General features: G+C 53.3%; 1 protein-coding gene across 11 annotated transcripts in view; it reads left to right on the top strand.

The window, feature by feature from the left end:
- Positions 1–12,113, top strand: part of NINL (ninein like) — a 70,802-nt gene extending 58,689 nt beyond the window's left edge. For 10 of the 11 annotated variants that reach the window (XM_073339954.1, XM_073339959.1, XM_073339960.1 and 7 more), the window contains 8 exons: positions 129–475; positions 2,076–2,180; positions 2,905–2,974; positions 4,098–4,382; positions 5,022–5,135; positions 7,315–7,527; positions 9,035–9,148; positions 11,264–12,113. In XM_073339954.1, the coding sequence (XP_073196055.1) occupies positions 129–475; positions 2,076–2,180; positions 2,905–2,974; positions 4,098–4,382; positions 5,022–5,135; positions 7,315–7,527; positions 9,035–9,148; positions 11,264–11,455 (1,440 nt within the window). In that variant the 3' untranslated portion in view covers positions 11,456–12,113. The other variant, XM_073339957.1, reaches the window with a different exon arrangement.
- Positions 12,114–14,237: the final 2,124 nt, after the last annotated feature.

Genomic DNA, 14,237 nt, shown 5'->3' with positions numbered 1-14,237 from the left:
GAGGCCAGAGATCTTTGCAAACACTTTCTGTTCAAGCTAGGATGCTATAAATGTGTGATTCCTAGCGGAGTGCAGAAAAGTGTATTCAGGAGTGCCTCGCTAACACAGAACTATTTTTCCTCTTGCAGGTAAATTACTATGAGAGGGAAATTGAGTTAATGAAAAGGAACTTTGAGAAGGAAAGGAAGGACATTGAGCAAGGCTTTAAGATGGAGATCAGCGAATTAGAAGAGCAGAAAGGTGACCTGGAAGAGCTCAAAATGAAATACCAGGAGGTAATTGATGGCTTGAAAGACCAGCTCCAGAAATCCACTCCAAGTCAGGAGCTTGAGAAGAGGTTTGAGAAGGAGAGGTCAGAAATGGAACAATACTATGCCAAAGAGATTTGCAACCTGGGACAGCGGCTGGCTCAGGAAAGAGACAAGCTGGAAGAAGAAATGAAGATGCAGCACAAGAACGAGCTACAGTTAATGAGGTCTGACACCCTTTTCTTTCCGGAGCGTGAGTGCATAATCATACAAGAGATTGGGAATGGATCCTAACTCAGTTCTGCTCGCCTCTATTCAAGCTCTTGTAATAGAGCAGGCTTATGGGATTGCAAGAGATGGGGTATTATGCATTTGGCTCTGAGAGGTTTCCTTATTTTGCAAGCAAGTCAGGACAGTGTAGCAGTCTGTGGATCTAGTTTAAAGCAAGAAGACTGTGCTCACCTTGTGTGAGCATTTCAACGTCTAGGCTCTCTGCAGGTTTCCCTGACACTGATGGGTCTCCCCGATGAACGCAGAATGTCTAGTATGTCCAGACGAGGGGGGGCCTTAACGAGTTCAGCTCTCACCAGCATCTTAATTCTTGCTGCTCCAGCAAACCGGCCTGCCCTTAGACTGATCCACAGGCAGCGAAAGTGGGTTTCGTTTCTCTTAATTGGCCAACCAAGGAATTAAGCGGCATGTAGAAGAGGAAAGTAAGGGCTTTGTTCCACATTTTGGTCTCCTCCCTGCCCCCAACCGGGCAGCTCTTCGTTAGCTGTCGATTTGTTTTGCACAATAGCTTATTCTTTGCAAGTGTGTGGGGGTGTGGGGGGAGGGAGAGGGGGAGATTCTCATGCTTCGTAAATGGAATCAGTTATGAAAAATCCAGTAGCCGTTGTCTGCCCCTCTGCTGGTTCATCTCCTCTCCCATCACTCTCCACCTCTGCCCCTGGGCTTTGCTCAAACCTCTTGCTCTGTTGGTCCCTTTGTCTTCCCACATTCTGTACTGTTCCTTGTCTGGGATAGACTCCGGGCTCAGGAGTGGGGCGTGTGTAGGATTTGGTGTAAAAGAACACTCCAACAAAGACTGAATTGGGCAACTGGCAATGAAGCCTGGTCTGGGATTAAAGAGTGAGTGGCACCTACTCCCATCATAGGTAGGTCGCTTTGAACCTACCTATGTGTGGTCTCCTCAAATGGCCACTGCTTAATATTTGCATTATAATAAAGTAGGCTTGGTAAGCCGGTCAATTGACTAGTCAAATAATATCAATTGACCACCTACTATTTGAGCCCGGTCAAGTATTCCAGCAAGAATGCCTGGAGGTGGGTAGCGGCCTTCCTTTCTGATGGCCCATGGTGCCGTTCTTTCATTTATTAGAGCTACATTTCATTATGTTTTGCATTTTTCTGAGTTACAATAACTCAGGTAAGTCCCCTTTGATTGTACAGTAATTAGGCATAAGTATTGATCTGAGGCTAAACTTATTGGAGGCTTTTTGTTACTGTCCTAAAAAATTACTGCTCTGAAATATTTGACCATTATTTGGCCAGTCAAATGACCAATTATTTTTGGACTGGTCAAAAGCCCAAACCTACAGTTGATGCCTGGTGCCTCGGTGGACTAGGCACTGGACAGACACACAGTGTGCGGGGTACTCCTCTCCAAGGAGTGTGCAGTCTCATTTGGCAAGACAAAGGATTATTCTCCCCATTTTACAGCTGGGGAACTGAGGCGCAGAGAGACTAAGTGACTGGTCCAAAGTCACACAGGAAATCTGGGGCAGGCTGCTACAGGTCCCCAAATAACAATTTCTTTGTGTGCAGAATGGAGCTGCACAGGGTCTTGGAAGATAACACTTTGCTGAGAAGTAAACTCGGGAGATTTCAACAGGAAGTGGAGGATGTGGAAGAAGCAAGTAATAAACAAAGGTAAGAAAAGAACCCACTAACATTTAGCAGTTTGCTGAAGATGTTCGTCTGAGTTCCTTAAAAGCGAAAGCCTCTGTCGGAAATGGAACATACCCAAGTCCATTGTCTGAACAGGAAATCCACCAGAAACTGATAATTCAGTGCAAAAAATCCTAATGGGATGTGACACAGCAATTCAGATCTGGCTTTGAGAGGCTGCTTTGAGCTCAGAATTTCAGTTGCTATCTGGTTGTGAAGTCAGCTCAGTCATTGAGTTCTGGCTGGCTCCACGCTTCAGAGTGCCAGGGGGTTGGAGACAATTGGTGATACCGCTTCTGGCCCAACCCAACCTTCTGGGGAAGGTCTGACCAGCTCCCAACACAGGCAGTTGGCTGCAGGCTCACTGAGCAAAGAACTCAAGGCCAAGAGTGAGCCATGACTTTTGGGTCCCCGACTTTTACAGGGCAGCTGCTTGGTACTCTCTGAAAATCAGGTCCCTTTAAGATGTGTCCAGCTGGACACCTAAAATCACTAGTCAGGTTTGAAAGTCTTGGCCTAAATTGCTAGCACAATGTTATGTTGTGAGTCCTGGGCTAATGCTGGCATGATTACTCAGACTAGAATAACCATTCTCATTCTTTTAATCCAAACCAGTGTTGTCATGGTGTTCATTCTGTGCCCGGGAAGGTACTTTTACAAAAAGAGGTCTATGCTTTGCAATGATATGTGTTTCCCCTTCCAACAGGAAACAAATTGATGAATTGCAAAGAGAGAAGGAGACGGTGCTATCTGAGACAGAAGAGTTAAATCAATTGGTAAGAACCTACTAATGCTAAATGGCACTTAATTAGCCCTTCTGCTTAAGGATTTAGCAAGGCAAAGAGGGGCAGAGAAGGAGCATCCTGTGTATAACATGCAAGGTGTTTTGAGCAAACACTTGGATCTGTGCATTAATTAACTTGTCTCTGGACTCGCCCTGCTGACTTCAACTTGGTTTCAAAGCAGGCTGGGGGGTTTAGGACACCCTGTTCCCACCTATTTTAATGGGAATCAAGCACCCAAGTCCTTTAGATGACTTTGAGCATTTCAGGAGAGCTGGATGGGAAATGTTCTTCATGTCTCAGATCGTTTAGAGAGTGTGAAATTTTCCCCCATCTCAAAGCAAGTAGTAATTTTGGGTTCACTAGCTGAGGCCCCATAAAAGGAGCTGGATCATCACAAAGCGCTGAGCCACCTGCTTTCGAAAAGTCATGTCTCTGCTAAAATGCCTCAAAAAGAGGCCCCACAAATCACTAATCACTTTAAATTTTGGCTTGCTTTTTTTTCCTGTCTCCCTCTGAGACTTGTGGACTCGTGGCTAAGACCTTTAGATACGCAGAGAGAATGATGCACAATTAGCTACTAAGCAGCACTGGAACACGCTCATAGGCCAGCGTTGGGGGCAAAATACACTGCGTGTTTTTGGGGCTTGTTGGGGTGATTTGAATAGCCTGCTGAGGCTTTGTCAGGTGTTCTCTCTAGCTTCTTCGCACCGCAGCATCTGTAAAGGCTCCGCAGCCAAACTGAGGATCGGGCTTTCAGGGGTCTTTCAGGGGTCTTTCATTGCTGGAGATGAAAACAAATGTGCGTTATCCCCAGAATGACTCCCCTTGTTCCAAGGAATTAACTTCCTGCAGAGCTACTGTGCATGGCTTCTCTTGAGAGAGGGTCGCCGTGCACTCTCTTGACACACCCTCCCATCACACTTCGCCGGGGCGGCCACGTAAACTCCCCCCAGTTAGCGTGTGAACGAGTTGTTGCCATTGTGAAAGGGGCTTGTCTTGGGATGCTTTAATTCTGACTGTGTAAAGACACCCAGGTGAATCTGTGTGAATCCATCACCAACGTCCACATCCTCTTCTGTGCATGGCCCCGACGCCCCCCAATCTTCCCCTTCAGAACAAGACGTACAAGCAGGAGATCTGCCGGCTAAATGCCAGGACCCTGCAGCTGAGTAGCCAGCTGTCGGACCTCAGCCTCCAGAGCGAGACCAGCCACAGTACAATCCAGCTGCTGAACCAGAGACTGGCCCAGACGGTGAGCCAGAAAGAAGAGGAAGCTGCTGTTGCCAAGCAACTGCAAGCGACATCAAGTAAACTGGAGCTGGAGTACGGTCAGCATCAGTCAGCATGGCAGCGAGAGAGGGAGCTGCTCCAACAGCAGCTCAGGGAGTCCAGAGAGAAGGTGAGATCTCAGCGGGGTGTTAAATCGACAGCCTGGGCTTAGGTTGTCCTGGGTGGGGTGGAGCTCCTCCTCTCTCGGGGGGTGCGGGGTGCAGCCTGGCAGTGGTGCATAGGGAAAAGAAGCAACCCGTACTAGTTTGTGGTGCCCGCCTGGGTCTCTTCGAAAGGGATTTGCAGCGCTGCTAGCGAGGGGCATCTGGCCCTGCCTGGCCACAAACCTATGGCTGCTCTGTGGGGTTAAGTTTGCAATTCCCTGCGTGGTGCTGCTCCAGCACGGTTGGACACGACACGCCTGTGGGCAGTTTGGCCTGTTGTCTCTGGGGCTGGCGAGCAGGATTGACACAAGCCCCCAGCCTTGGGCTGGCTCTGCGCCCATTGCAGTCACTGGGGAGTTTAGTCACTGCTAGGCTGAGCCTCAAGGCTTTAAAAATCCCAGCTGGCAGGTCTGTGAATGACGTTGCCACGCGCCAGGCTGATGGATGTGCCGCGACACAGGCACCCTGGGACCAGGAGGAGGGCGCAGGGCTTCGTTCATGTCCACGGAAACGAGCGCAGGAACCCAAGAAATAGCCGTGTCCTGCCCAGAAGGCTGGTCTGTGGGTTCCACGCTCACGGGCGCCCCCAACCCTTTGCCTAACAGGTCAGCCAGGTGCAGGAGCTGGAGATGGGACTGGAACGCGTGACGCAGGAGTGCCAGACGCTGCGGCTAATGACTGCACAGCTCAGAGAGGAGCTGGAGGAAAGCCAGGATCAGGTACGGACTCGATGCAGCTGCAGGCTGGGCTGGATGGTGGCTGGTCCTTGGCTGCATGTGGGGAGAGGCCTGGGTGCAAGGAGCCAGCTATAATTGCAGTACCTGCTCCCTGCTAGCAACCGCTGTGGTACAAGCCATCCCTGTGGTGAGCTGGAGCCGGTTCGCACCGGTTCGCTAGAACCAGCTGTTAAATTTAGAAGCTCTTTTAGAACCGGTTGTCCCACGAGGGAGAACCGGTTCTAAAAGGGCTTCTAAATTTAACTGGCCAAAAGTGGCTCCTTAGGCGCCGACTCCAGGGGTGCTCCAGCCCTGGAGCCCCCACGGGGAAAATTTGGTGGGTGCAGAGCACCCACCGGCAGCTCCCAGCCCACCTCCGCTCCGCCTCCTCCCCTGAAGGGGGGGCGCGAAGAGGGCCGCCCGCGCTGCAGCAGGTAACCCGGGGCGGAGGGAGCATGCAGGGGAACCGCTCCCTGCCCCAGCTCCCGTCTGCCTCCCTCGGCCTGAGTGCGAAGCCACCGCCTGCTTCTCAGCCCTCCCGGCTTCCAGCCGAACAGCTGATTCGCGGGAAGCCGGGGGGAGAGGAGGGGTAGAGAAGCAGAGTGGGGCGGTGGGTTCGGGGGAGGAGGCGGAGTGGAGGTGAGCTGGGGCCAGGCGCGGGGCAGGGAGCTGCCGGTGGGGGCTCTGCACCCACCAAATTTTCCCCGTGGTGCTCCAGCCCCGGAGCACCCAGGGAGTTGGCGCCTAAGGTGCCACTTTTGATGTGATCAGTGGGGGGAACGGCCGCTCCTCCTGCTCCCCCCCAGCTGTGCTCCCCCGCCCCTAGGAGCCAGGGGGACCTGCCAGATGCTTCCTGGGAGCTGCCCCAGGTAAGCACCGCTGGGACTCCCCTCCTCACCCCCTGGCAGGTGCCTCTGGCTCTTAGGGGTGGGGTGGGCACCCACTACGGTGGCCCATGAGACCCTCCTGCCCGGTTCTGGGGGCAGTCAGGGGACAGGGGAGGGGGGTGGATCGGGCAGGGGTCGGGGGGGCGTCAAGGAACGCAGGGGGGTTGGATGGGGCAGGAGTCCCGGGGCGGGGGTGGGCAACGACCCCCTGGTGGGGTGAGGAGGGCACCTGTTGTTAAGATTTTGGCAGCTCATCACTGGGCGTGAGCGGGGGGGGTTGGCTCATGTTGGCAGGGAACGGCTCCAACTGAGGGGGGGTTAGAGACAACTGCCAGGTGTTGGGAGAAGCCCCCTCCCTCGGGGGGACGAGAACCAGAGGAGATGGTGCCCGATGTGCAGGCAGCCACCAGCTCCTGGGCGGTCTTGGACGCGTGGCTAAACCCCAAAGATGGCTGGGGCCCTCCAGGCCACATGCCCAAGAGTTATAACTTGGAGCAGGAAAACGACAAAACCGGCAAACAGGGTCACCAGGCGCCCTTCTCCGACATGAGAGGTCGCTCTGGGGTGAACTCCCCAGGCACCCACAGCCTTCTGCTCAATGGGAATCCTCCAGCCGTCTCTGAACCCAGCCTGTCTCAGCTCACAGACAGAGGAACCGTCGTCAGTCTCAGAACAGACCAACAAGAGCAACCCTAACCTTTCCCAGTGTGTCAGGGTCTCAGTTCTCTAGTCACAGGCCTTACACCTGTTACTGATGGCCTCTTGCAGGCAGGCCTGGTGCATCGGTTCTGCTCTTGTGACGGACGAAAGGGCAGCTCCCACAGGGCTGGGACAAAGCGAGCTCGTCTCCCCCCCTGCAGCGAGTGGCACGTTCTGGAGGTGCTCTCTCAGTCCAGGAGCGGGTAGTCCTGCTGATTAACAACATACAGCAGGACCAGCCGTGTCTGACAGTGTTGCATTGATGTTCTGTCTTGTCGAGGAAGCCAATGGCTAATGTCCTTCTGGTTGTCTGTACATGATCATTGAAATACCAGTGGGAGTCCCCTGGCCCCGGCCAGCCTTTCTGGCCTCAGTGACCTCACCCCGGAGCATGGCTCAGGCATGTAGGTTACACTGCTATCTTACAACAGGAGTACATCCAGTTCTCATTGCATCAGGCCCCGGGATGATCAGTGAGCCTCTTTCTGCACTGTGGGTTAGCTGGGAGCACCCCTAAATCCCCACCCTTTGTGACTCTGTTGCTGTCTTCTGCTGTGAAACGGTGCCTCTGTCTTCATTTTTCTCTTGTGCTGTAGTTATTAGAAGCCAACACGAGACTGAGCCTAGCCCAGTCTCAGCACAGGCAGGAGCTGCAGCTGCTAAAGGACCAGCTGGAAAGCACAGTCCCCAGGGACTGCCTCGCCCAGCTGCAAAGTAGGTGGGCAGAAGAACAGCGGAAAGTTCAGCAGCTACAAGAAAACCTCAGCTTCCAGGCCGAGCAGGCGAGCAGGCAACTGGCCGCCTTTCAGGTAAGAAGCAGGTGCAGAGATTTCTCATCAGCTTAGGCAGTGTGACCCAATGGAGAGGCCGCTGGCCTGGGACTTGAAATCTGGGGTCTGTTCCTGGCTCTGCTGCCAGCCTCTGGGTTGACCATGGGCAAGTCACGCCCCTGCTCTGTGCCTCAGTTTCCCCATCTGATGAATGAGGAGGATGATACTTCGCTGCCTTTGTAAGGTGCTTTGAGATCTGTGGCGAAAAGGGCAATGTAAGAGCTCAGTCATGGGACATACCATTAATCTTAAAAATCTAACACAAAGCGCAATCCATTGTGTTAATTCAAACTCCCCGAGTGCAGCCTTTTCATTGCGCTGTGTCCCAAACGCTGGGAAACAAACCTTTGCATGCAGACTGCTGAGCTTCGTCCCGCTTCCAGGAACAGGGCTTGCCATGGTGAGAGGCCGTACGCCTGTTTGTGTCCACTGGGGGAACGCCGGAGACTGTGGAGTGGGGAGATAGTGCTGGGTGAGGGGTACAGGAGTGACATGTGCTTGGCGACCCCTGCTACTAAGCCAGTAGCAGTAACCCCTGCTACTAAGCTTGGTTCCATCGGGCTGGTCTCAGGGTGTGTCGCTTCAGTCCCAGTTTCAAAATGTTCCGATTAAATCAGACAGAGCAAAATAAAACGGAAAAGAATGAAAAGCGAGCCCAGCAGGTAATGCCAGCAATGGAAATCGAACCCAGGGAAACGTCAAAACAGAGCTTCCCAGGTCATGGTCCCTGCCTTTGGGGAAGGAATCTCCACTCAAAACAATTACTTTTGAAGACATTGCTGTAAAGTTCACCCGGCATCCTTTAAAGGTTTTGTGTTAATCCCTAAGAGCTTCCACATAAAACTCATTCAGTCCCATCTCTGCCACTTCATTTAACTTTGGGCCTGTCTACATTTACAAGGCTGCAGCGATGTTGCTGAGCGCTCCAGGGAGATGCTACCTACGCCAGTGGGAGCGCAGGTCCTGCACCTCCCCAAGAGGTGGGAGCTGGATCGACAGGAGAATCGATGTTTGCACTGGGGGTTAGTTCAGGTTAACTGCGCCGCTCAGGCTGTGGATCGTTCAAACCCCTGAGCAACATGGTTATACTGATCGAATTTCCTAGCCTAGACCAGGCCTTATTATCCCTCATTTCTAAGGTCCCGCCGGGGATCGTGGCCCCATTGTGCTAGGTGCTGTATGTGCAAATACAAACACAGTCCCTGCCTCCGAGAACTCACACGCTAGGTTTAGACAGTGTGTAGAGGGGAATGAGCTCACGCCTGGGGGAGGAGGAAGGGAAGGATGAGGAGCAGCAGACGGGTGTCTGCATTAGCAGTCACAGGGGTTTCATTCACAGGTGGCCGCCAGTTCAGCCAGTGCCCGACAGGAGCAATGGCTAATGGAAAACCTGCCAGGCATGCACGGTGCCGGGTGCGGCTCCCTGGTGAGTGCTGGGGTGGTTTGGGGCTGAGACCTGATGTGCCTTTGTTGCCGTGCATTGCAGGAGGAACACGAGAGGCTGCTCAGAACAAGGGAGGAGAGGACAGAGGAGCTGGAACGGGATGTGGGGAGCATGCAGATGATGCTACAGGAAAAGGTGACCCAGCTCCAGGAGCAGGTTAGTGATAGAGGGGCCTTAGCCATTGAGTGCCTGGCTGTGAAGGGCCGAGGGAGGGGCTGAGTTGTCAGGAGCTGCCATTTGTGCCTGTCGGAGGCACCTCTGGTTTTGTTTTTGCTGTCGGCCCAGATCAAACCCCCACCCGCAAGTGTGCCAGGCTGGGTGTTCACCGGATGAATCTCTGCTCCATTCTGCAGCACTGTTCCCCTCCATCCCGCTGCGGAGGGGTCTCTGCTAGGCTGGCTGGGTGCAGGGTTCAGAGACAGCTATATCCCATATATTGCAGCCCGCCCCGGGTCCTCAGGAGCCATCATGGCCAGAGGAGGGGGCCTTGCCTGTGTGCCACCAGACCACAAAACTGGCCTCTGCAGGATGGGGTTGCAAGGTCAATTTGGCGTTAGCTGAGAGTGGGCCATGGGTCTGTGTTCTTAGATTCACAGAAATGATGGGCTGAAGGGAACCTCAAGAGCTCAGCTAGTCCAGCCCCCTGCGCTGAGGCAGGACCAAGTAAACCCAGACCCTCCCTGATGGGTTTGTCTAGCCTCCCTTGGAAGCCTGTTCCAGAGCTTAACTCCCCTGAGAGTTAGAAAGTTTTTCCTAATCATAGAATACCAGGGTTGGAAGGGACCTCAGGAGGTCGTCTAGTCCAACCCCCTGCTCAAAGGAGGACCAATCCCCAATTTTTGCCCCAGATCCCAAGTGGTCCCCTCAAGGATTGAACTTCACAACCCTGGGTTTAGCAGGCCAATGCTCAAACCACTGAGCTATCCCTCCCCCCAAATCTCTAACCTAAATCTCCCTTGCTCTCCTCTGCACTCTCTCCAATTTATCCACCTCCTTCCTAAAGTGTAGCGCCCAGAACTGGACACAGTGCGCCAGCTGAGGCCTCACCAGCGCCGAATACAGCAGGACGGTTACCTCCCGTGACTTACATGCAGCACTCTTGCGAATACACCCCCAGCTGCATCACATTGTTGACTCATATTCAAACGGGGATACGCTATAAAACCTCCAGATTCTCTTCAGCAGCACTACGACCTAGCTAGCTATCCTCCACCATTTGGAGCTGTGCATTTGATTTTTCCTTCCTAAGTGCAGTACTTTGCACTTCTCTTTAGTGCATTTCATCTTGTTGATATCTGACCAGTTCTCAAATTTATCAAGATCATTGTGAATTCCAGTCCTGTCCTCCAAAGTGCTGGCAGCCTCTCCCAGCTTGGTGTGATCTGCACGTTTTATACGTGTACTCTCTGTGATACCAATTAAGTCATCATTTAGCCTCTAGACTAAGGCTTCTCATTCTTCCTGTTTATTCCCAGACTCCTTGCATGTGTGTATAGACATGTAAAATTTTGAGCAGATTCCCCCACTGATTTTTCCCCCTCCTGTTGCTCCTATGACCCCAGTGTAATGTTCCATTTGCCCCCAACATTTAGTCCTCTGTTACAGGCACCTTTTGTTATACTTGCCTGGGGCTTTTGTCGCGTAGTTTAAAGCTCTCCTCGCTCGGCTGGTGAGTCCATGTGCAAAGATGCTCTTCCCCGATGCAGACTCCGTTGGCTTCAGTGCCCTGCTCAGCCACCACAGAGGGGCTGTGCATTCTGCTCCCGCCCTTAGGGTGGAGTAGCAGCCGCAGAGGGGAGGTGCTATGGGGGGTAGCCCCACATCCTGGCTCTGGATTGGAGGGGTGGAGTTCATCTCCCTGCACTCCTCCTTATCTCGCCCCAGTGCCTGGGCTTAGTGCTGGGGAGAGAGCCCCATGGCAGTATGTGGAATGTCAGTCGAGTTGGGATGACGAGCTTCTCTGTACAGGACCCTGTCTGTGCTCAGAGGAGGCTGGATAAGAAATCGGGTTCTAGTTAGAGCAGCTGGGCAGCGATGGGCATCAGAGGGCCGCTCTCCTGGCATCAAAAGCCTGCCCCATTGTCCAGGTGAAGAGCCGGGGAGTACCTGTTAATTGTGGCTCCATCTGATTCTGTAACAATTATTTTTACCAAACAAGATGAGGCCTAGAGCCTGACCCCTAGGGGAGTTCGTGCAGGGCTGCATGCTCCACGACTGGATCGCTAACACAGAATGGCTGTTGACCTAAAGCTGCTTCCTCCTGCTTTCCAGCGTGACAGAAACGTTAAGTGTGACCTGCTGCTGAAAGACCTGTACGTGGAGAACGCGCAGCTGGTGAAAGCTCTGCAGGCCACTGAGCAGAGGCAGAAAAATGCTGAGAAAAAGAACTTGGCCCTGGAGGAAAAACTCTCAGCCCTAACCCAACTGATTAGAAGAATGGCGCAGGCATCTCTCAGCGTGTGAATGGGCCCCGGTGCCGGGTTTGGCTGCAGCTGGAAGGACAATCAGCAGCGGACACCTGTCGCTGCACTCCATTATCTCAGCCTGGGAGCAGCTGTGCTACAGGGGATCCCGGCCTGGCCTAGTGGAAAGTGCAAAGCTCTTTCGGCTGGGGCCTGCACAACTGGGTCACGGTGAACTCCCGTCTGCCGCTGGGATAGGCAGGGTTAGTGGTGGGTGGGGACACCGTATGTGCCTTCCCCAGCTGTGCCCAGTAGGGGAAAGGGCTTGCTGAGATCTCTCAGGGAGCTGGGGAGAAGGGATAATGGCCATAAGAGAAACATGCCCTGTTTTTTCAGTGGGAAAGCATTGAATGCTTGAACGCCGTTCAGGCCATTCCAGACGATAGAAGGAAGCTCTCTGCAGCGCGGGTCTGTCTTGGGGCCAGATGGTATTTACGGTAATTGCAACGTGCCCTCTGAGTTTGTCTGCACACTGGCAGTTTGTGTTGTACACACACAGTTTTATACACAGAGAAAATACTCTTCACCCCTAAGTCCTGGCTGTCGTTCAGTGGCCCATGCTGCTGGAAGTGGAAGGACCTGCTCTATTTGTAGGGTCTTCTGCTTTCGGGTCACTTGGAATGGGAAATGGTTTTAATATTAAAATTACATTTTTACCATTGGTTTCTGGGTTGATTTTATTTCCCCTGGGATTTGGCTCTGCCCGGCCTTACAGCTTCCCTTGGATTCTAGGACACACAGACCCTCGCTTACGTCAAGTCAAGAGTGCAGGCCCTGGCCCAGCTGCAACGGCAAGCAGGAGAGCTGGCACAATGGAGCGACCTCTCCTTGTTCTCTGCCTTGGCTGTCAGAGGAGTCGCTTTGCTCCCTGCTCCTCTCCTGTGAAATATGGCTTGGCTCATCTCTGCTCCTTCCCCTCTTCAGTGCTGCAGCACTAGGGCCCTGTGGGCAGGGAGCGAGGGGGCGTGCAGAATTAACTAATTAGAGCACTGGGGCTTTAGTTTACAAATATGGAGTCACTCATGTGGTTACCCAGCATGCAGAACTGAGAGGACATGAGGACTCCATACTTGTAAGCTAAAATGGCTCTTTACTGAGAGAACTATTTACAGAAACGCTGCAACGGCCAACAGCACTCCAGCCCTGTGCACACAGATGGACTTCCAGCGCTGCCTCCAGTCTTCTCCCTCCTGTAACCTGTGCTCCTCCCTCCAAGTTCCATGCAGGCTGCTCCATCTTTCCTTTCCGAATTTTTTGTGTGTGGTGTCTTTTGTACAAGCATTTGCTGACTTGCTGGGGTTGCTAGTACATCACCTGGTCTAGGGATATGGCCTTTACCACAGCCCATTGTGGCCTGTTAGGCATTGGTCCTTCAAGTGTGCTGGTTGTGAAAGCAGTCTCCCACTTCTTGTTTATGGTCTCGCTCTGGGTGGGGGACTTGCTTTCACCCCGTTGCTGCCTTCATTCTGAGGATGCAGGGGGGCATTCTGTTCGCCTTCTGTGTTGCTCCTGTACCTCGTTTCTTCTGACTCCCCGACGTCAGGCCAGCTGATGCTGTGGCTCATTCTAAGTCTTCCTGGTCCTGGCCTTGGACTTGTCTGCTGCTACTTCGCAGTTGTCCTTGGTTGAGTCTCCACCGCTGTCCTGAGTCTGTAGCTACCTTGTAAGACATCTGTCCCACTGCAGCTTGGGCTGCGGCCTCTGGCTATTGCTTTGTGTTGCTGTTCAATTGCTGGACTCAGACCTGGTCACCTGCGCATAGTGACCTCAGGTCCTTGTCTCCTTTGTTGTAGGGGCTGCCTGCCTAGCATGGTGTTCTCTTAATCTCTTCTATGCCCTGTCTGTCCTCTGCGGGGCTGGGAGAGTCTTGGTTCTTTGGCCCATCAGTCCCTGTGCTGGGTGACTAGCTAGCCCCTGGGAGAGCGTAGTGCCATGGTCCTCCAGTGACAGGTGCAGTTTGTCCATTGTGCATTTGCAATGTGTCTGGGACTACATTGCAGCTGACTTCACAATCCAGCAGGCATCGGATTGGTCATTGCAGCTCTGGTATTAGCTCAAACCTGGCAGGTGAGTGGCTGGTAGCCGCCTTGTGCGATGCATGTGCATGGAGAGTCTGGATCTGCTCATGTGCCCCTGCCAGTATCCTCCTCTTCGCTGAGCGTCTCTACGGCCTCAGTCACGGCACATGCTGCTGCTGCTTCTTGTGTTCCTAAGTGGGAGGCTGGGCAGCTGGTCTGCACGAGTGGCTGTCAGGGGTTGGATCCTTTCCTGCCCTGGCCGTTTGGAGGTATGGCTCTAAGGGTAGCGCTGTTTCTCCCCACTCTCTCCTGTAAGCTGGAGCCGTGTGGCGCACAAGGAACCCATCTCTAACCAGGGCCTCTCTTCTATCTGCAAAGTTACCTGTGAACTCCACAGTTCTCTGCTTGTAACCCAAGTACCTCATCCCTCTTCTGCTGCTTGGTTTTGTTTTAAAAACCTCTTTCGCAGCACTTTCCTGCCAGGCGGGGTCATAGGGGGTTTACCAGCTGTTCCGGGCATTATTTCTGGCGACAGCCTCACTCACTCATCCTCCTCCTTCCTGGGGCAGGGTCAAAAGCTTTACCTTCATTTCCTCCCGTTTCTCTGCCAGGCCAGTTACACAGACCTAGAGCGCCCCTCCGTGTCAGGCTGTGGAGGCTGGTTGGGGGAGGACGCAAGTGCTCCCAGCAGGCCACCGAGGAGCCTATCAGCACTGTCGGTGGTGGGGGAGCAGCTCAGCAGCCCCCCTCCTAGCAGGGCCCTAT

The sequence above is a fragment of the Lepidochelys kempii genome, chromosome 3 (assembly GCF_965140265.1).
Source record: "Lepidochelys kempii isolate rLepKem1 chromosome 3, rLepKem1.hap2, whole genome shotgun sequence".
NCBI classification, from domain to species: Eukaryota; Metazoa; Chordata; order Testudines; family Cheloniidae; genus Lepidochelys; species Lepidochelys kempii.
Note: the sequence above shows the minus strand (reverse complement) of the source record. Positions and strands in the feature narration are given on the sequence as shown.